The sequence below is a fragment of the Galeopterus variegatus genome, unplaced genomic scaffold (genome assembly GCF_000696425.1).
Source record: "Galeopterus variegatus unplaced genomic scaffold, G_variegatus-3.0.2 Scaffold1597, whole genome shotgun sequence".
NCBI classification, from domain to species: domain Eukaryota; kingdom Metazoa; phylum Chordata; class Mammalia; order Dermoptera; family Cynocephalidae; genus Galeopterus; species Galeopterus variegatus.
Window position 1 is genome coordinate 92,226 of NW_007727708.1, and position 23,075 is coordinate 115,300.

The following is a 23,075-nucleotide window of genomic DNA, read 5'->3' on the forward strand; positions in this document are numbered from 1 at the left end:
AAAAAAAAAAAAAAAAAAAAAAAAAAAAAAGAAAAGAAAAAGAAAAAAGAAAAATTAGTTATTTTTCAGGATTTTAAAATTTATTAGCATATAATTTTTCAGCCTAGTCTCTTATAATTTTGACCTGCTTTTATCTACCCTCCTCTTTATCCAAGAGTGTCTTTCTATTTTTTTTTCCTGATTTAATTTGGAAGAGATTTGCCTATTTTTTAAGGAACCAATTATTGAAATTGTTTTTACATTTCACTCTTTGTGTTTTCTAATTCACGTATTTCTGCTTGTATTTTTATTGTTTTCTTCCTCCCAATGTTCTTATGAATATTTTTGTACTTATTTTCGCCAGATGTGTTGGATGCCTCCTTTGTCTGATTTCTCATCTTCTCATAAATAATGGAAAGATTCTAGGACTCTGAATTTATTTCTAAAAATATCTTAGACTGTATCTTTTATATTTGGTTATTTATTATTTTTATTTTTTGTTATTTTCTATATATGTTTTTATTAATTTTTCTTCCTTGACCTAATAGTTTTCTAATATTATTTTTACATTTTCAAATGTTTGAGAAGCTGTAGTGTAAACTTTTGGCCTTAAATTCTAGTTTCATTACATTGTAGCCAATCACACTGTACATTTGGGCCCCTAGTCAACAGTTCCTTTCATCAAGCCTTTGGTCCTAACTCTGTAGTTACCAATTAACATATAATCTTAATAATAAGATAAGAGAACCTATTGGGTAAGTTGTGTTGCCCACCAGAAATCACATACCAGGACAAAAATTAAGGGATTATTTTGATTTGCAAGTATATCAGTTTAATTTATATGGTTTATTTAAAGGGATTGTCCAGTGATAGCAGCCCCACTTCAACCATTTAACCATCAGAGTGCCTGGCCATGCTTCAACTTATGCCAATATGTTGTAGACTTAGCACATACACATTGTAGCTCAGGAATATTAAGTCCTGTTTTTGTCACTTGATATAAACAGTTCCCATACTAACAGATTCCTTAAAGGTTGCCTCATATGTAAATATCGATGGTCTTAAAAATAAAATTCTTTCATTGCTTCTCGGAGAGGATGCATAGGGAACCAATTTTAAAGTGAGTCCCAATAAATGTGTTATCTGTAGCCTGAGACAAGGTAAAACTATGAAGCCTGCAGCAGCCCCGGGACCTGGGGTGGAAAGATTAAGCAGTTAAGATCACGTCGGTCAGAAGTCCAAGGCCATAATTGCTACAAAACTTGTGTGCCTGTTATGTATTAGACTAGAGCAACACAGTCCTCCTTGTTCAGCTCTGTTGTTGCTGGTCAGCCTCTGAATTTAAAAGACCCTTCTAGTATTCCCTGGTAAGTGGAAGGGGTAATTTCTCAAGTATAAAAAGTTAGAAGGGCTCCAGATATCCAAAACAGTGTTTATGACCTGAAGGCAGGAATCAGAGTTTTGGCAGCTTTTTTTCAAACTTCAGCTATTCTCTTCCACCTTCCCCAGATTCCTTCATTTCTGGCCTTTGGCTGATGAAATGAAAAATTCAAGTGGCTAAAAGTGTATGGATCACAGGATACTGCCAATGGGGGAGGGGTGGTGGTGGTGATAAATGCCAATCCTTTTATGCCTAATCCCTGATTCTCCCCACTACACTTACTTTCTCTAATTTTAAAAATAGCATTATTAAGAAATAATTAGCATACAGTAATCTGCACATATTTAAAGGGTGTAATTTGACAACTTTTGACATATGTATACACCTATGAAAACATCATCAGAACCAAGATAATGAACATATTCATTACCTCCAAAATTTTCCCCCTGCCTCGTTGACATGTCTCCCTCCCACCCACCCTAGGCAGCCATTGATCTTTCTGTCACTATCGTTTGTATTTTCTAAAATTTAATAGAAATGGAATTATACAGTATTATTCTTTTTTTGTCATGCTTCTTTCACTCAGAAAAATTATTTTGAGATTGATCCATGTTGTAATGTTTATCAAACAGTTCATTCCTTTTTATTTATAGTAGTATTCCTATGATAAACCTGCGTTCCATTGCATATGCACATTTAGGTTGTTTTCTTTTTTTTTTTTTACTATTATAAATGAAGTTGCTATCACATTTGTGTACATGTCTTTGTACAGACAAATGCTTTTATTTCTCTTAGTAAATACATAGGAGTGAAATGGCTAGATATTATGGTAAGTGGATATTTAAGAAACTGCTAAGCTCTTTTCCAGAGTAATTGTATCATTTTTTATTACCACTAGTAACGTGTGAGTGCTTTCACTTTCTTATAAACTCTTTGTCAGGATTTTTCATTTTAGCCATTCCAACAGATGTGTGGCAGTTTCTCATTGTAGTTTTAATTTGCATTTCCTAATAACTAATGATATTGAGAACCTTTCCGTGTATTTATTTGTCATCTGTATATCTTTGGTGAAGTGTCTGTTCATGTCATTTTTCTATTTTTTAAATTGGGTTGTTTGTTTTCATATTATTGAGTTTTGAGGGTTCTTTATATATTTTGTATACAAGTCCTTTATCAGATATATGATTTGCCAATATTTTCTACCAACATGTAGCTTGTATTTTCATTTTCTTAAGTGTCTTTTGAAGAGTAAGTTTTTTAATTTTGATGAAGTCAAACTTATTAATTTGCTTTTGGTGTCATATTTTTCAGCTATATTTGCTTTATGTATTTTGCAACTCTGTTAGTAGGTTCATCTGTGTTTAAGAGTGTATTTCATCTTGATGAATTGGTTCCTTTATCATGAAATATCCCTCTTTATTCCTGGTTATACAGACATTTCTCATTTTTAAATTAGTTACTCTGTTATAAATTAGTCACTCTGGCTTTCTTTTAATTAGTGTTTATGTGATATATTTTTTCTTTCTTTTCTTTTTTTCCTTTTAACCTGTTTCTTTATATTTAGAATGGGCTTACTATAGACGGCATATAGTTGAGTCTTGCTTCTTTATTTATTCTGACAATCTCTGTTTTTTAATGTTCAGCCATTTATAATTTGTATAACTATTGACTTGGCTGGGTTCCATCTTATTTGTTTTCTGCTTATTCCATCTGTTCTCTGCTCTTTTTTCCTCTTTTTCTGCCTTCTTTTGGATTGATAGAGTACTTTTATGATTCCATTTCATCTCTACTACTGGCTTATTAGGTATACTTTGTTTTCTTAATTGTTGCTCTAGGGTTTACAATATATACTTTAATTTACCACAGTATACCTTTATATAATATAGTAAGTATCACTTCACATATAATGTAAGAGTAAGATATTGCAACACTTCCATCTCCTCCTCTTGTGCTTTGTGCTAGTGTTGTCATATATTTAGACATATATATATATATATATGTCATAAACTGCACAACAGGTCATTACTTTTGCTTTAATCAATTATCTTTTAAAGAAATTAAAAAGAAAGAAAAATATTTTTTCTGTTTACCTTTTGGGTTCTTTTAAAAATAAAGAGAATAGTTTTTATACTTATATGTGGGTTTGTGAAACTATTCATCACATGATATTAAGTGACAGAAAATTGATTTATTTTAATAGGATCACTGTCTTAAGAGCTGTAGTGGTCACTCTTATATAAGAAAGAATTGGCTTGGATCCATTGTCTTCCCTTTCTCTGCTCTTCTGCAACAATCTGAGGTAATAAAAAATGGTTCTTCTCTAATTATTCTAAGTTTTGACTTCTGGCTAATAGAAACACTTTCTCTTGTCTTTGAATCAGATTCCGTGACTGGTAGGTTGGTAGGTCATTTAAAGTAATTCTGTATTATAATGCTCTGGGATTTTGGAGTGTTCGAAGGTTTCAGCTATCTCTAGAATGGGGTGCACCCACAAATTTATTTCTAATATCTTTAGAGTGTTCACTGATAAAGAATAGGACACCTAGCCTTAGGTCTTAAAGCAACATTTATATTTGCATGTAACCATCCTATTAAGACCAGATTTATGACACATTCTAATTAATAATATTGCTTTGTGATCACAGATCCCAGGAATTTCAACTTGTCAGCATTGTTTATTGATAATGGTGAGATTGATGATCAGCACATGGTCTCTGTGAGACCCTCAGGGCGCTCTATTGTTGGGTTATGTAGCAGGAATATGCCTACATGGCCAACAAAGTATTAAAACCCCAGTCTAGACTCCACTTTAGGCTCTGTTACTTATTTACTGAGTGGTCTTAGGCAAGGTACTTGACATCTCTGACACATAGACATTGAAGATTTGAAGATGCAGAAGTGAATTTTCTACCTCAATGAATTTACTGTCTGTAGAAGAAAACTAACATTTCAGTACAATGTGATAATGCTGCAGTGCTTTAATGGAGGCATGAGATAGGTACTATGAGAACATACAGTAGGGAGTACTTTATGCTTCCTGGGGTTGGAGGAGGAAGTGGAGCAGGTAGGGGGGTTCAGAGAGTTTAGTGGAGCATGGGAGGAGACTAAAAGATCAAAGAAGACTTTACTGAGGAAATGACTTTGAATCAAGTCCTTAAAGATGAATTTGCCAAGCAAACAAGGTCATTTGAGTGAGAGGGAATCGTGTGTATTAGGACTACATTAGGCCGTATACAACAGAAAACTTGCCTAACAGTGGCTGATATAGGTAAGGGGTCTGTTTATCTCACCTAAAATGAAGTCCAGATGCCAGTGCAGCAGCTCAGGGTATCATCAAGAATCCAAATTACTTTTGTCTTTCTGCTTCACTGTCCTTATGATGTGGCTTTCATCCTCATAATTGCAAAATGTTCACTGCAACTCCAGCCTCATATTTATGTTTCAACAGGAGGCAGGGAGAAGCATGAAGCAGTAGTGCCTGTTTCAGGAAAACAGATAGTTCCCAAAAAACCCCAACAGACTTTTTGCATTTTAATTATGTGATATGACCACTGCTCAGCTAAGAGAATGAATATTAGGTAGGAGAGTAGAAGTGCCTATATAATGCGCAATCACAAGAAGTCATAGTAGAGTATGTTGCAAATATAAAAAACCAATAGGGACTTAAGTTATGGAAGTACAGGGCTTCCTACATTTGTAAATTCCTGTGGGCAGTTCTCAGTAAAGAGAAGTAATTAAGAAAGTGGACTTCAAAAGTGGACAAACCTGGGTTGTAATGCCAGTTCCACTATTCATTAGTTCTGTGATGCTGCACAAATTACTTCAACTCTCTGAGCCCCAGCTTCTTTATCTGTAAAATGGAGATAAGGACAGTATCTACTCCATTGAATGATATGATCTCTATCAAGCATTTGACACAATGCCTTATGCATAGTAAGTGCTTGGTAACTATTAGCTATTATTAGTAGTTATTTTTTAATTATAATTCACCTCCTCTCTCCAAACACCCCATTCCCCACAAGATTCTTCCTCCTGTGGGCCTCAGGGTTGTCTCTCCTGCTGTTACGTTTTTCTCTTTCTAGACCCAATGCAAAATGTAGCATGATCTTTTGGCATTTTGCCTCAGCCTGAATTAGATTTTCAAAGAGCTTTTATCACTCTGGTATAGTAACATGCTTCCTTGTTTCATCTCTTTCTTACTCCTATCCTCTCCACATAGTTCATATTAGGCAGGGACCCAAGGTGTCAGGGTGCCTATAGTTTGTATTAGGCAGGGACACAAGGTGTCAAGGGTGCCTAAGAACCTGATCATTCTTGGGCAGATGCATATTAATAGAAGCCCATGTACCCATGCAAGCCCGCTTTCTCCTATGGAGAGGACTGAGCTGGGCTATATTTGGCCAATATTTATTTCATCATTTATAATCTATTATATTAATATATCCTTTCAGATTAGTGGAACATTTCAAGTGAATGTTCCACCAGTTTTGCTTGGATATACTTGGAGTAAGACTTACGTATCTCCTAAAGAAGATTACAAGGGGCAGAATTTAAAAGAATGTACCTTCTTAAATATTTTTGCTACCATTGAACCTCAAATATCGTATGTCATCCATAATCCAAAACTAGATAAGGTAGGTTTTACACTGAATTACCTTTACATATACCATCAAAGAAGTGTACACTATTTTTACAATCCATAATAATAATTTCAAAGCTGGCAAAAATAAACATTGTTTTTTGATACTTTCTATGGGAACGATATGGTACAATATTGAAATACTTTGAATTTGATTCTAGTTTTCAGGTCAAATAGATGTTTTGCAAAGAGCACAGATTTTTAAAACAAATTGTAAGGCAGTATTTCCCAACCGAAGAATCACAACTACTGTTTTTAATGATGAAGGGATACAGATCTTAGTAACAAGATATATCAAGGCATTAAATCCACCTCAACAACTTCTGGAAATATTTCTTCATGATTCTAATGCAACACTTGTAAGTTATAATTATTTTTAAAAGCTTTATTGTGATTAAAAAGCACCTATGAGAATCACTGATACTTTTGTTTATTCAGGTTCAATATAGTCAATTGGCTCTCCTCAGAATATTTCTATTATTTGTGAATTATAAAGCTCCCTAGACTGGACCCTAAGCTAAAATCAAAAGTCCTAATTTAGATTGCCTTTTGCTACACTCTGCTTTTCCATCATAGGTTTCTTCCTGCCTATGTGTTCTGACTTCAAAGGAGATAATAGTGCTCTCAGATTTATTTCAAAGACTATATTTAAAAAAAAAAAAAAAATATATATATATATATATAAGTCACAGCTCCTTTGCTTATCAAGGATTGTGAGCCATGTTTATTATGTTGCATGCAGTCACCACTGTAGAAGGTCATAATAACGTATAAATAGCAGCTATTGTACATCAATTAAAATGTGAATGAACTTTCTGCATTAACTCATTGTTTGTTTATTTGTTTCCCTTTCTTCATTCCTACCTTAGTCTGAGTCTTTGTCTCCAGTACTTTAGGGGAAAACACCCACAGTATAATTTCTATTGTTTGAGAAAGCAGCCTGTACCACTCTCTCCCTGCCACAGCAGCTTATAATAAGCTTATATTAGTAAAAATAATTCTGATAGATTTTGAACCTAAAAGCAAATCAAACCTTTGCTATTCAACATCTTTTAAAAATTATTTGACAGTTATACAGTTTTTAACAATACTTGTTCAATGTTGACACGTATTGTTGTAATGTTTTAAATTTTAATAATTTATTATAATGGTTTACATGCACCATCTGGAGTCAGGCCAACTTGGGCTCAGTCCCCAGAGACTTCACATATTGTATTAGTCATGTGACACTGGACAAGTTATTTGATCACTCTAAACTTGTTTCCTCCTCTGTAAAACTAGAATAATAATAGTGTCTACTTTATAGGCTTGTAGTATACTTGTATACTAAATAATAATGCATGCAAAGCATTGTGCTTGGTGATGGACACTCAATAAATGTTAGTTAATATTATTCTAGGACATCATTGCTCGATTTGTATCTTTGATTCCTTTTATGTCTGATACACTGGATGAAAATGATGGTTCTGATATATGGATGACATCAGAGGTAACAAATTATAGTTTATAATGAAAATGTATACTATTTTTACTTGCTTTTTTCCACAAAGAAACTTTTTATTTATTTATTTTTTTAAATTATTTTTATTTTGTCAATATACAATGTAGTTGATTATTGTGTCCCATCACCGAAACCTCCCTCCCTCTTCCCTCTCCCCCCTCCCACCCAAGTGAGAAACTTTTTAAATATATTATGTTTTTATGTAGTACTTTGTCTTGTGAAATTTACAAGTATATGATAATTTTAAACATCATTTTCAGTTCTATAACAATTGATGGAAATAATTCATGAAGACCAAAAATGTTTTCAACAATCTAAGTGGTAGCTCAAGAATATTTTGATTCAACAGTAATTCCAGGAATCCAATATTATGATATTCTCTAAAGAGCAATATGGCTTATTACTATGGAGTTGGTCAGATCCTGAAGTCTAGGGCAAATACCACTACTTCCCAAAAGCTTTCCCCAGCCTTCCCCTCACCCCCTCATCTGAATGAAGAGGTCATATAGCAGTGCTCTTCCTTAGTACTTGGCTTAAAGTTGACTTTAGACTGGTTGCCAAATAAAATACAGGCTCCATGAAATATCTGGGACATACTTATGTGAAAAATTATTTGTTATTTATCTGAAATTCTAATTTAACTGGGCATCCTATGTATTTTCTTCTAAATCTGGTAACCCTAAATAGAGCATTTCTTCCATTCCACCTTCATTTACATTACCTTAATTTACATTTAGTTGCTTACGTATTGACTCCACACCCACACTCTGTACACGTACATCCCAATTTGAATCTCCTTGAAGGTGGAGGGAGACTTCGTTTTTCTCTATTTTTGTACTTATCACTGCTTTAAATTTAAAAAGAAAATATTTTTTTATTCTGTATTTTATACCGCTTTAAATTTAGCAGGCATTCATTAAATATTTTAAATTGGAAAATATAAATATGATGGAAGCCTAAAAGAGGGATACTTTCATCTGGAACTGACAGTTATAGCACTTACTTAGAAGGCTTTAGGGGCTGTGAGCTAAATTGGATTTAGGTGACACAGGGTTAACTTGATAGATAAGCTACCCTGCCTTCTGCTAAGTGGGGTCAAAGTAGACATGGGCATCTGATTTTGTTTCAGGATCCAGTGATTCAAATCTGTTAGAACTCAGAAAGGTGTTATTGAGTCTAGACTCTTCTGAGACTCTGAACTAATCAGAATATGTTCATGGGTATTATGATCCTGTAGAATGTTGAAAGAGGCTGAGCTAAAAACAACCATTCAGGCAAATACTAGACCCTTGAGTCCCCCAACCCAAACAATATATATAGCTAAGAGGTTATTACAGGCTTGGGATTCCTCTTGGTTAGTGTCTTTCCATTGACATGAACTGCTTGGCCATAGAATGCTCATGAGTGTATGATTGGTTAGATTTCACAAGACAGAGCTCTTTTCTCTCACCTAACATACAGTCTCTGGAGTCATACAAACCTGGGTTCAAATCCAAGTTCATGATTTCATAGCTGTGTGACCTAAGATAAATTATCTAACCTATTTAGACTTCAATTTCCTCATCTATATCATACAGGAGTTTTGAAAAGACTAAACGAGATACCATGTGCAAAGCATCTGGAATCCAAGAAAAATTAATTACCTACCCTCATCCTTTCCCTTATTTTCTTATGAAATCCAGTTAGAAGAACCTCCTTGGCCTGATGTTGAAGTCTGTTCATATTCTGCACTTAGCTCTCCTGTTCATACTTTTCTCTCAGGAGGGCCTCCTTGCCATCCTCCCTAACTCCCAGCCCTCCACCATCACATTCAGTCAGTGCATACTAATATGACCATATCAATTGTTAAAACAATGAAATGCTTCCATACTAATTGGTAAATTGTCGCTGCCAAGAACTCCCTAGCTCCCTCACCCCTACCTCCATCTGCCTGGTCACCACAGTCCCTTATGTGGGGCTGTAATAAACTGGAGAGCACATGTCCCATCTAAATGGTATAGCTGCTACTCAGCAAGAACAGATTGTTGCCATGTGAACATCTGGGTCATGTATTTGTTAGATCCTTTGATTCTTTTCAACAGAAGCCAGAAATTCAGAGTTTTATATGAAATTTCCCATTTTTTAAAACATTCTGGGGGCCAAACAAAACATACCTGTAGAATAGAATTAAGTCAAACCAGCAGTCTGCCACTTTTGCTGCACTTTTTCTCTCCTGCTGTACTGTTTCACTACGCACCATAGGTTTGATCTGATCCACTCAGCTTAGCTGTTCCGCTCTTTCCGTTGAAGACATTTCAATCACTCTTCCTGATTGGGCTCCAACACAGATGTCTAGCTCTGTTTGATTGGAAGGTACTATATTGGTACATGACAGAATGTATCTCCATTGCCCAAAGGATTACTTCCTCCAAAAGCACATGAGATTCCTTATCAGATAAAGTTCCTCAAAATACCAGTCCCTATGTCCCTGATTGCCCAGGGCAGTTTAATATTTGTCCAAACCAAAAATGTCCCATTTTGGGTATAGATTACCTGGTCACATACAATATCCATGTCAAGTGTCCTGTAAGAAAGGTGACCCCAGTGTTCCAAGTCAATGTTCTCTTCTAGTGCCATAGCAAAGCCAGAGCTTTCCACTTCACTGTCATCTTAGCAGCCTGGCAAAAACAAGTGTGTTTGGAACTGGAGTGGGTAGTGTCTCTAAATCTGTTGGATGCTTGCATTACTCAACTTTCCCTTCCTTTGTTGCTGTTGTTGTTGCTGCTTCTGTTTTGCCTTAGCGCTGCATCAGTTTGGCTATTGGAAATAAGGAAGAGCATGCCATACTTCTCTGTAATTTCTTTCTGTATTTTGGAAAGAAGGCATTGGTTGTCCTTGGAACTTCAGTGTTAGAAGTAAGTATCGGAGTTCGTATTGAAATAGTGTAAGCAAAACTAAATCAGATTTTAGCTGCGAGTTTAAAAGACTTCAACCCCAAGTTTCCATCTCTTTGAAAGCTAATTAGGGAATTTCATGAACAAACAATTTTTAGTTAAGAGAATAATGTTGGTTTATCAAAATTTTTGCAGTGCAAAGAATAACTTCCTTTTGTGAAGGAAGTTTTTACTCCTTTGTAATAGTACTAAAAATAGTGATACTTCATGGGGTTACTGGGACTATTAAATTACCTAGTACGAATAAGGCACTGACAACAGCACCTGTTCACGGCATACAATAAATGATGGTGGTAGTGGTTATGTAGTGATAGTTACAGCATAGTTGTGGTGGTGGCTGTTATCACCCATCATCACCACTATCATCATTATATATTTCTAATATTGCATTTAAGATATTTAAGAAACATTTCTCTTCATGCTCCATTCCTCAGCTTTTAAGCTTCAAAGAAGTGGGCCATAAATTTATGTTTATCTATATGAAATTTTTATAACTTAATATATATACTTCTACATTCATGCCTCCAGAAAGCTGTCCTTATTGGACTGTTTCTAGCCCTACCATGAACATCTTGCTAAGTGTCAGCATTGCCAGTGTTACCTTATGGTTTTTGTCATGATCATTTATGTCCCTATATTTCTTTGGCAAAGCTTATTATTTCCATGTCAAATTTGTTAACTGAAAGTCTATGGTTAATTTGCTCAATATGGTCACTTGCTGTAGTTTTAAATACCACTAGATGGCAGGAAACAGTTAACAATATTTCCATAAATATTTGCACTTGTACCTGTGAACCAGCACCATGGAAGGCAGCCACACATGGTTTCACCTCAGCTGTGTGGTTGAGGTGAAGCCTCCTCTTTATTATAGAGTAGATGAGCACAGTGATCAAGAACAAGGGGCTTGGAGTTAGGTAGACCAGGCTAGACAGCATGGTGTTAAGAATATGGTCTGGGGGACAGACAGGCGTTCAAAACCTAGCAATGCCACTTACTAACTGTATGATCTCAGCCTTGTTTACTTCTCTGAGCCTCAGTCACCTCCTCACAAAACAGGAATAATGCCATTTACTCTTATCCTAGACAAGCCCCTAAACCTTTGATTCTTCATCTGAAAGATGGGCATTAAAAAAAACCCTCTACCACATGGAATGTGAAGTGAATTAAAGTGAGAAAATTAGTGTGAATTCTTAACGTAGTACCTGATACACATAAATACTCAACAAATGTTACATAGTCCTATTATTACCTGAAATTTTTATTCCTTCCTAAGAAAGCCTTACAATACAAAAGATATGTGCAGAGAGCAAATTACTAACAACATAATGACTACTTTTTATTCCTCAGATTGGTTTCCTGTATACTTTATCCTCTAATTTTAAATCTTATTCTCAAATTTAATTTAATGGCTTTTTAACTTCACTCGGTATTGTAAGAACCTTAAAACAGTTTCCATTCCCGAATTCTGCCTAGTGTTTACCCTCAGTCTCCAAGTATATTCTAACCAAAGCAGGGCTAGTTCATATAGCACCATCTTGTGAATTAGGCAAAAGTGCCCCTACCTCAAAACACTTTGGTCCTATATGTTGGGAAATCATCATGATATACTGATTTTGTTAGAATAAATATCTTGTTGCCATCGGGACACACCCTGCAGGACCGTACATGGCAGCACTGGTTTATAAGTTCTCTTGTCTGAATCCTCCTGCTAACCTGGGCCCAAGGATTTCTAGAACTTTAGTTTTTTTTCCTTTTCAAAAAAATTTTAAAAGCCCTAAAAAAGGCTTTTAGAAACCAGAATCATTACATTATAATTTCCACATACAGAAGTTAGTTAAATCCACCAAAAATAACTTTAATTCTTTTTTCCTCATACAGGGGCATGTGGCTTATGTATTAACTCAAGAAACTGATGAATATTTGCTTTGGAATCCATCAACTGGGCAATGTCATAAGCAGTTTGACCCATTTTGTCCCTTACAAAGTGTAGACTGTTTGTTTGATGATAGGAATGTAAGTATGTGGAGAAAATCTTATTTTGAATTATCTCCTCAAGAGTTACTCTGGCTACACATTAGAATCACTAGAAGAACTTTGAAGAAAATATAGATGTTCAGTCAGAATCCCTAGGGTATAGGGCCTTTTATCTCTAAAATGACCACAGGTGATTCTGTAGTACCTCTGAGGTTAAGAACCAGTGAGGTAGTCTAATGATCACAAAACCTTGAAATCTCTTTATCTCCTGTCTCAGAACCTCCCTTGGTTTCCACCACTTCATTGGGTAGTAAGACTATAAAATTTTCTTTCATCCTTACCAACTGTGGACCTGTGTTCCCATGAACCTACACTAATTTTATGTTAATATTTTCATAGGTCTGGTTTAATATTCAACAAAATAATACGCCAATGGCTGTACATTTTGACTATTCAAAGGAAAGTTTCTGGAAGCAGTTGCTTCCAAAAAATTTTCAAGGGACAAAAGCACAAAGCATACAGGTAAATCATATTTTTCCAGTTGTGTCTGTATGAAAGTTACCATTGCTTCTAATCTTTACTAGTTGTGACAATTCTTGTTATGTTTTATAGTTGATTGCTTATTGAATTATTTGGCAATGATAATCAAAAACTAGTTTTATCCGCCATCCAGCCCATGTTTGGGATACTTTGGCCCCTTTCCTCCACCTGCAGAAAAAAGAAATTGAGAAGAAAGCGTCATCTCAAATGTGAATTTAGATTTTAAAACAGAACTTTAAAAGTTTTCATCATGAAACAGCATGTAAAGTTAACGATGGTATAGTAAAGTCTCACTTACTTTGACCTAGCCCTTCTGCTCCACATCCATGGTGATGATCAAGTATAAAAACTGACAAACAAAAAAGCTTATCTGGGCTCCAAACCAGGGTAGTTATCTTATGGAATAGAAACAGGACAGAAACACTAGCTATGAGTAGGGCTGAAGCAGGGATGGCAGAAAAGTCTGAAAATGCCTAATGAAAGCCAGGGAACTAACACAAGCATCACTTTTTGAAGCCAGGGACTATGATGGGACTCCCCTAGTGCCCTACTTTTGAAAGAATGGGGGTACGGGGAAGCCGTAGACTTACTGCCTAAGGCTCAGGAGGCAGGAGACCAGGAACTGGCCCAATCACTAGGTGCTTGGCCAGTGGATTGTGATGTACTCAATATCACTTTGGGAAGACGTTCCAAATACCATGTCAACAGCTGTTTCTGGATTGAGGGACATGGTATATGGTAGAGTGCAGGCAATTACAAACTCTACAGACTAGGAGCAATGAGCCCAGAGGGAGAGAGAGAGAAAGGATGAGAAAAAGAGAAAAAGAACAATCGAAAAACAGGCAAAAGACAATTCATAGAAGTAGAAACTCTAATGCTCAAACTTACTCATAATCAGAGAAATACAATTTAAAACAATAAAACACTATTTCACGTTCATTAAATTGGCAAGAAATGTGTGATCATACCAAGTGTTGGAAAAAAGGCAGAGAAACAGTGGGAGTGTAAACAGCATAAATGTTTTGGAAAACAATATGATTAACTTGGTAAAATTGAAGGTGCTCAACCTTTGATCCATCAATTCAAACTTCTAAGTATGTACCATAGAGGAACATGCACAGGGAGACAGGTATAACAATATCCATTACAGAACTGCTTGAGTTATTAAAAAATTAGAAACAATTAACTGGAAAACTGGTACATGAGTTGTGAAGTATTCATACAATGAAATCTCCTATACAGTAATTTTTTAAAATGTATGAACCAATTTACAGCAGTTCTCAATTTGACGGTACATACAGTGTATCTGAATCTCTGAGGGAGGAACCCACACGTCAGTAGTTTTTAAAGCTCCCCAGAAGATTCTATTGTGCAGCCAAGGTTGAGAACTACTGACCTAGAGCCATGCATGTTAATATGAACAGATATTAAAAATGTAATGTTAGAATAAAGAAGATGTGAAATGACACAAACAGTACAAAACCATTTATATGAAATTTGAAATCTGTATATGTTCGCATATATATATAGATATTTAGCGATGTATAAAAGCATTTATGGGAATGATAAATACCAAATTCAGGTTAGAGGTTAGCTTTGGGGAGAGAAAAAAAGGAATGAGATCAGGGAGCAGCATACAAAGTACTTCAAGTCTGTAGTGTTTTACATCTTTTTAAAAAATCTAAAACAAATATGGAAGAATGCAAATATTAGATATAGCTGGGTGGTAGTTATGTTGCGTGGATGTTCATTACGTTATTCTCTATGCTTGTCCATATATTTGAGGCAATTCACAATATCAGAAAGAATGCATGGCGATTGGGGGGGGGAATCAAAGAGTACAGAAGAGTGCACAGTGAAGACTTTTGAAAGAAAGTGAGCCAAGACACTGGGTACCAATCAAGCTTTATTAAAGGAAAAGAATCTGCCAGGCTGCACTCAAAGTGGAGTACAGCACCAGGTGTGGGGGTGAGAGAGCTTATATAGGGCACCAAGGGCTGGCTGATACAATCAAGGAGGGGCATTATGCTAATGTGGAAGCTTTGAAACCAGGGTGGAGAACTGCACCCTTGCAGAAGCAAAAGGGTTTCTGTTTTGCAGAAGTCACAAGGCTTCTCGTAAAGGGAAGGGGGGAGGGGTTTAATGCTGGAGTGGAAGACAAAGCCAGTGGGTATTTTGTGCTTATTGTGTGCACAATGGTGCTGGTCATGTCCAAGATCCATCAACTTTCTTTCCCCTTTCTCTCCCCATTTTCCCCACCATTTAAGAAATAACTACTGTCAGTAGTTTATTGTGCATCCTTCTAAACATTCTCCATGCAGATGCAAGTATATATATATATTTTTTTCATAGTTCCTGTTTGAAAAGTCATTTGAAAGAAGGGGAAATGTGCTTATTTCTCTTGAGCAAACTGCATTTACAGCCTCTACAACCCATGTTTTGCTCTCCCCATCCCAAAGCTGTGACTGAAGCATTGCTGCCTTCTGGGGGGGGGGGGGGAATGATCTATTTAGAGATGAGGTTTCTGTTTGTTTAATATATAATCATTCTCTTATTCATCTAGGTGATAGTTATTGATTTCCTGCTGTGAGCCAGTGAGGTGTAGGTACCACAAGGAAAAAGACATGTCTCAGTGTTCTTTGAACTTATGTTCTAGAGGAGGAAAAGAAGGAAATAAGCAATTGCAGTGCAGAGTGATAAATGCTGTTTCAGAAGAAATGAATGTGCTTTGGGGAGCACACAGCAGAGGGACCTGAGGGAGTGAGGGTTGCAGCGGCTTCCTGGGAAAAGTGATGACAAGCTGAATGAGGAAGGGTGAGCAGGAGCTGGTCGAGATAAAAATCAGGGAAGAGAGTGGTCCCAGTAGAGAGTGGGAACAGCAGGCAGGTAGACCTGCAGTGGCATGGTAATGTCTATCCAGGAGCTAAAAGGCCAGCTTGGCCTCTGCCAGGGGCATGAGCAGAGGTGAGTGGTGTCGCCTCTCCCCCAGGGTGACGGAGATGCAAAGGATTACTCAAAGCCCATTTCTTCTGAGCAGTGAGAGGCCCCAAAAGGATTAATTCCAGACGAATCCTTCAAGGGAGAAGAATTCTTGGAAACTAACCTTGAATCAGGGTTTTTTCTCAGTGTTTATTGTCTAGGCAAGAAAGTTACAGAAAAGGAACATGGGTGGTTACAAAAAGAACAGTAAGATATTCATCATGGCAACAATCATTAGGTTTAGCTGCACCAAGGACATCTGCCCTTAGAGCCAGCGTTTTTGCTGTGTTACAATTGTTTATCTACAACAGAGACTTAAGCCTGTGAAAAGTTTTCTGTCTTTCCCAAGCTTAATATTTCTATTTGCAATTCTAAAAAGTTAGGCCCTATAAAATACATTTGCTTTTTTAATATTAGTACCCTCCACAAGTGGAGGGATGACCAGAGCCTTGGTGAGGATTTGGACCTTTATCCTCAGTGCAGTCAGAAGCCAATATCACTAAGGCAAGGGCTGCCATGAAGAAAATTGTGCTTTTAAGAGCCACTCTGACTGAAGGTGGAAACTAAACCTTCTGCTAAGTTGAATCTACAGATATAAATCTCATAGTTGTGTTTGACTTGTATCTCTATTGATTTCTTTCCTGTGGTATAATGGCCACATACATACCAGGAGAAACCACTATCTAGAGTGAACACTGTCTATTACACACATTGGGAACACAAACTTGAGTGTCAATGAGGAGAATGTGGGTATTCAGAGATGAGGTTCTCAGGAAAAGCCTCTTGAAGCTTTGAAGGACATGAGTTCCCTGAAAGAAAGGGGCCTTTGCCAGAAAAGGAAAGCAAACACCCCATAAACTTATCAAGCAGCATATCCCAGGCCTCTTTTTCGGATCTGAAGGTGGCCTAACTAATCCACAGGAGTTGCCCAGTACGGGTGAGGGGTGGAGAGCAGTTGGTGACAGTGGTCAGTGAATTCAGTCTCCCTATCCTGTCTGGGAGAGCTGCCAGCTCCTGCAAGGTGACACTGGAGTTCATATTTCCCTTTCTATCTCCTGCCTCTTGCCATGTTCTATTGTGGGGAAACTCCTTGTGCCTGAGACTATCCTCTAATGTAGTGGTTTCTCAACCATGGTAAGCATCAGAAACAACTGGAGGCCTTGTTAAAACATAGATTGCTGGGCCTCACCCCCAGAGTTTCTGATTCCATGGGTCTGAGGTGAGGACCAAGAATTTATATTTCTAACAGATTCCCAGGTCCAAGGTTATTGGTTTGGGGGCCATACTTTGGGAACCTAGAGGCCTGTCAAGTATTGCCCCCTTTCTGCACAACCATCATTGCTGTCATGAGGAGGGAACATCTGTCCCTTTACCTACAGCTGCCTCTATTTCTCAGCTCAGGAATACCTAAAGTAAAAACTGTCTAAGGCTGGCCAGGTAGCTGAGTTCGTTAGAGTGCAGTGTTGATAACACCAAGGTCAAGGATTCAGATCCCCAAACTGAACTGGCCAGCCACAAAAGAACAACAACTAACTAACAACAACAACAACAAAAACTGTCTTAATCAAGTTCTTCACTCTTGTCCATGTGAGTCCTGCAGGGAGGGTAAGGAAGGGTTGGGGGGGAACTTAAGTCCTCCCCTCCTCTCAGCAAATCCTGCCCAGAAGGGGAACATGAGGAAACATGGAAGAGCATTGCTCCCTGTTGCTGGGGGGCTACCTAGAGTAAAGGCTTGGAGACAGGGGAGGTTGAAGTGGAGAGAGAGAGTGTGTGTGTGTGTGTGTGTGCGCGCGCACGCACACATGTGTGCACACACAAGCACAAAGAACTGACTTCTGCTAGCTGAAAGAAACAAATAATCAGAGGAGTATAATAAATCATGGTAGTAGAGTAAAAATAACAATAATGTCTGCTGTTTATTGAGCATTCCTTATGTGCCAGGCTTTACATGTATTATGTTATTTTTAAATCTTTACAAGATCCCAGAGCAGTAGGCACTATTACTGTCCGTATTTTAAAGATGAGGTGATTGAAACTCAGAACACAGAGGTTAAGTAATTTCGCCAAGGTCGCAGTAAGTGGAAGAGATCGGCACAGCTGCCAAACATTATTTGGTCATATCAATATGCATGTCAGATGCTTGTTTGAATAAATGAATGGAGATAGCAGGTCTGTCTTACCCATGAAAAACATCTTCTTTTGTAGAACTGTTCCTCCTCCCATGCTCTGGTGAAGCAGTATCAAACTCAAAGGAAACACTGTTATCTATGTTTATCTGTGGGACTGAGTGTTTTGCCACATGAGCCTGGTTTGGTTTCTCCCTTATTATAGGTAGCACTCCCTGGGTGACTGTAGTATAAAGGTGGTCTATGCTTTTTCCTAACTTTCGATTATCTGTTATTTCAGCCTGAAGAAATAATTTATTCCGATACTGATAAAAGCATGGTAGAAGATCTAAGGAACAGGTACAGTATTTTCTCTCTAATCTCTTGCTTAGTCACTTTTCAGTTCTCTAACCTAGCCTTTCAAAATTGGCCTATTAGATTCAGCAATGGAAGTGTGAAAAGAGAGATTATAATAATTCCATTGAACCACATGTTTCTTGGTACGTGCACAGAAAAGTGGCCCCTCTGCTAACCAGGGCACTCTCTGAAAGAATAAGTTAACTCTGCAAAACATTATGGGCCACAGTGGGAAAGTTCTCAACATAGACTCCTGTTGAACCTATACTAATAATAATGCAGTAGCTAACACTTCTTGAAAGAATATGAAGGTAAATGGCCCACAACTCAGGATATGGTAAAAACATCTGAGTTGGGTGGTAGAAACAGGATTACTGTCACTTCTGAGTGCTTCCTGCTTCCCCAAACACATCCACACAATTGCCTTAAGGAGTTGTTCAGTCAAGCCCAAAGGGCCACAGACTTTGAAGCAGGCATCACTCCTACTACAGATGTGTCAGAGGCTTCTAGAGCCAAATGCCTCCAGTGACTCACACTCACACTGCAGAGTGGTGTGTAAGCCACAACCACGTAATCAAAATAAAGCATGACAGGGGCCAGCCCGGTGGCGCACTGGATAGTGCGCCGCTTGGGAAGCGCGGCGGGGCTCCCGCCCGAGGGTTCAGATCCCACGTACAGACCGGTTCCCGCTCACTGGCTGAGCGAGGCGTGGGAGCAACACCGAGGTTTGCAATCCCGTTGCCGGTCCCCGGTCCGGTACGGGGGCAACACTGAGGGTTGCGATCCGTTGCCGGACATGGAAAAAAGACAAAATAAATAAATAAATAAAATAAAGCATGACAAAGATCATTTTGCCACTCTCTTTTCTCATTAGCGCATAACTTCGTATAGCATACATTATACGAAGTTATACGAAGAAGCCATTTAAATTTTCTTTCTGAGGGGCCGGCCCGGTGGCGCACTGGATGGTGTGCCGCTTGGGAAGTGCGGCAGCACTCCCGTCCGAGGGTTCGGATCCCATGTACAGACCGGTTCCCGCTCACTGGCTGAGCGAGGCGTGGGAGCAACACCGAGGTTTGCAATCCCGTTGCCGGTCCCCGGTCCGGTACGGGGGCAACACTGAGGGTTGCGATCCGTTGCCGGACATGGAAAAAAGACAAAATAAATAAATAAATAAAATAAAGCATGACAAAGATCATTTTGCCACTCTCTTTTCTCATTAGCATATACCCCCATCCCACTCCCTGTCATTCCCACTCTTCATTTCCCAGTTCTTAATAAAACAGGAAGAAATGTAGTAGGGAAATGGTTCCCAAATTCTGGTTTTCATCAGAATCACTTCCAAAACTATTTAAAAATACAGATGGCAGTGTCCCAGATGAGACCTGTTGAATCAATATCTGGAGGTGAAAAGTTCTGATAAACCATTACAGGTGATTCTGATACATAACCACTATTGAAACACTCTGCAAACTCCAAACTACTTAGTTGCATTATAAACTCAGCCAAAAGGAGACTCCCAGCAGCTGCTTTTGTAACACGCACTGTGGTTAGAGAATCAATCCCATACAATCATCGTGCACAGAGGATAGGCTTCCAGGAGTACCCCATCATCCAACCCATACTATGACCCCCTTTTCTCCCCTCCTCAGCACAATTCATCACCAGGAACTGTTCTAGGGGCTCGGTTTACAGGTAAAAATCCCTGCCCTTTTGAACTTACATTCTAGTAGGAGAAAGCTGATCACCATACTTGTCAGTTCAATGCGTCATTTTCTCCCAACTCTGCTTGCTAAATTAACTGATCTAACAATCTTGTTCCTGCTGACATCATCCCAGACAAGATATCTGAATTTTTGGAAAGTTTCTTGAAAACACAATGTCTATGTCAAAGGAGGGTCTTGAAGAGTAGGAATGTTAACCCAGTAATCAGGTGGCAGTTGTTGTCAAATCACACCCACTAGGCTACACACAGGTAACTGGAAAAGAGATGTGCCTTGGACAGCTAATTGCTGGCTACCCTGGGAAACTTCTTGCCTTCTCAAATGAAGCAAGAGCCTGCTTCTCCCTGACTTGATTAATGTGAATGGCAGTAGACATCCCTAACTATAGAGGTCTGGTTTCCTCCAAAGTCCAAAAAGTATCTTTCTCAATTGCGTAGGTGAGTCTGCCAGTGGCGGCCAGCAGCAACACCAGCCAACAGAACTGAGCAGCTGGATGCAGCCCCTCGCCCCACCTCAGACCCGGGGGAAGCAGTAGCCCACAGATCTGACCCACCAGGTTTGGCCCAGCAGAACTCCATAGTGCTAGGGGCTCATTCTACAACCACAGAGTCTCAAATGGGAACCAAGGCAGTCTAACATAACCACCACCACACCTACTGTCAAGCAAAGACAATTCACCCCCCACAGTAGCAACCAGGGCCACTCCACAGCCAACCTCAGTGTAACAGAAGAAGCAAACCCCCTGCCAAATGACCAAGCATCAGTGAAAAAATACTAGAAGTACAAACAATCAAGAAAAAATGACACTACCAAAAGAATACAGTAATGCCCCAAAGTCAAACTCAATGGAACAGGAAATCCTTGAAATGTCTGAAAAAGAATTTCGAGCAATGATCTTAAGAAAACTTGAAGAAATAAAGAAAGACTCAACTAGAGAAAAGAATGAAACAAGAAAAAATATCCAGAATATTAAGAAGGAAATCTACAAAGAGATTAATACCATAAAAAAGAGTGTAGCAGAACTTCTAGAAATGAAAGACTCACTCAATGAAATAAAAAACACAACTGAGAGCTTGAGCAGCCAGGTAGAACAAGCAGAAGAAAGAATTTCAGGGCTCAAAGATGGTCTTTTTGAAATAACTCAGGCAGACCAAAAAAAAAAAAAAAGGAAAAAAGAATTAAAAATAATGAGGAAAACCTAAGAGAGATAGCAGACAACCTCAAGCACTCTAACATCCGAATTGTGGGTATTCTGGAAGGGTAAGAGAAAGGAAAAGGTATCAAAAACCTACTCAAGGAAATAGTAACAGAAAACTTCCCAGGTGTAGGATGAGATACCAACCTTCAGATCCAGGAAGCTCAAAGGTCACCAAACAGATTCAACACAAAACAATCCTCCCCGAGACATATTATAGTTAAATTTGCAAAGCTCAAAGACAGAATTCTACAAGCAGCAAGAGAAAAGCATCAGGTCACTTATAGGGGAACCCCCATCAAACTAACAGCAGACTTCTCAACTGAAATCGTACAGGCAAGAAGAAAGTGGAATGATATATTCAAAATACTAAAAGAAAAAAACTGCCAGCCAAGAATTCTTTACCCAGCAAGGCTTTCCTTCAGAAATGAGAGAGAAATAGTGTATTTCCCAGACAAACAAAAGTTGTGGGAGTTCACCACCACATGACCAGCCCTGCAAGAAATTCTCAAGGGAGTGATTCATCTGGAATCTGAATGATGGTGACCATCACCACGAATACACAAGAAAGAGCAAACACACAGTTAAAACAAAACTGCCAGCAAGAAAGAGAAAGAAGCTAAATCATCCCACCTTAAATTCCCAACTCACATTGAGGAAGAGAAATAAAACTGGAAATAATGATCAAAAAATATTTAGGGCCGGCCCAGTGGTGCACTGGAGAAGTGCGCTGCTTGGGAGCGTGGCGGCGCTCCCACCGAGGGTTCGGATCCCATGTGGAGACCGGTTCCTGCTCATTGGCTGAGCGCGGTGCGGGCGCAACACCGAGGGTTGCGATCCCGTTGCCAGTCCCCGGTACGGGCACGACACCGAGGGTTGCGATCCCGTTACCGGTCAGTAAAAAAGACAAAAAGGAAAAAAAAATATTTAAACCACCTAAACAAGTAGCAAATAAATGACAGGAATTAAACAGTACTTCTCAATAACTACTCTAAATGTGAATGGACTAAACTCTCCCCATTCAAAAAACACAGACTAACTGACTGGATTAAAATGATAGACCCAAGTGTATGCTGTCTTCAAGAGACTCACCTCACCTGTAATGACACTCATAGACTAAAAGTGAAGGGATGGAAAAAGATATACCATGCAAATGGAAACCCAAAAGGAGCAGGAATAGCTATTCTTATATCAGACAAAATAGACTTTAAACCAAAAAAAATTTAAAAGACAAAGAAGGCCATTATATAATGATAATGGGAACTATCCAGCTAGAAGACATAACAATCATAAGTATGTATGCACCCAATACCAGAGCACCTAGATATATCAAGCAAACACTCTTAGACCTAAAGAAGGAGATAGGACCTAATACATTAATAGTGGGTGATCTGAACACCCCTCTCTCAGTATGGGATAGGAGTTACAGACAACAAGTCAACAAAGAGACACAGGATTCAATCTACACCCTAGACCTACTAGACTTGGCACATATATATGGTATATTTCACCAAACAGCTAAAGAATACACTTTCTTCTCATCAGCTCATGATACATTATCCAGGATAGACCACATATTAGGTCACAAATCTAGTCTCAGCAAATTTTAAAAAATTGAAATCATTCCAACAATCTTTTCAGACCACAATGGACTAAAACGAGATAAACAATAACCAAAACTCTGGAAGCTACATAGATACATAGAAAATAAATAATAGGCTCCTGAATGACCTGTGAGTCCAAGAAGAAATTAAACAGGAAATCAAAA

General features: G+C 38.2%; 1 protein-coding gene across 1 annotated transcript in view; it reads left to right on the plus strand.

The window, feature by feature from the left end:
• Nucleotides 1–23,075, plus strand: part of CC2D2B (coiled-coil and C2 domain containing 2B) — a 37,755-nt gene that overhangs the window by 8,896 nt on the left and 5,784 nt on the right. The window contains 7 exon segments of the mRNA XM_008577880.1: nucleotides 3,561–3,659; nucleotides 6,161–6,358; nucleotides 7,399–7,488; nucleotides 10,281–10,394; nucleotides 12,312–12,446; nucleotides 12,807–12,929; nucleotides 18,333–18,391. Coding sequence (XP_008576102.1) covers nucleotides 3,561–3,659; nucleotides 6,161–6,358; nucleotides 7,399–7,488; nucleotides 10,281–10,394; nucleotides 12,312–12,446; nucleotides 12,807–12,929; nucleotides 18,333–18,391 — 818 coding nt within the window.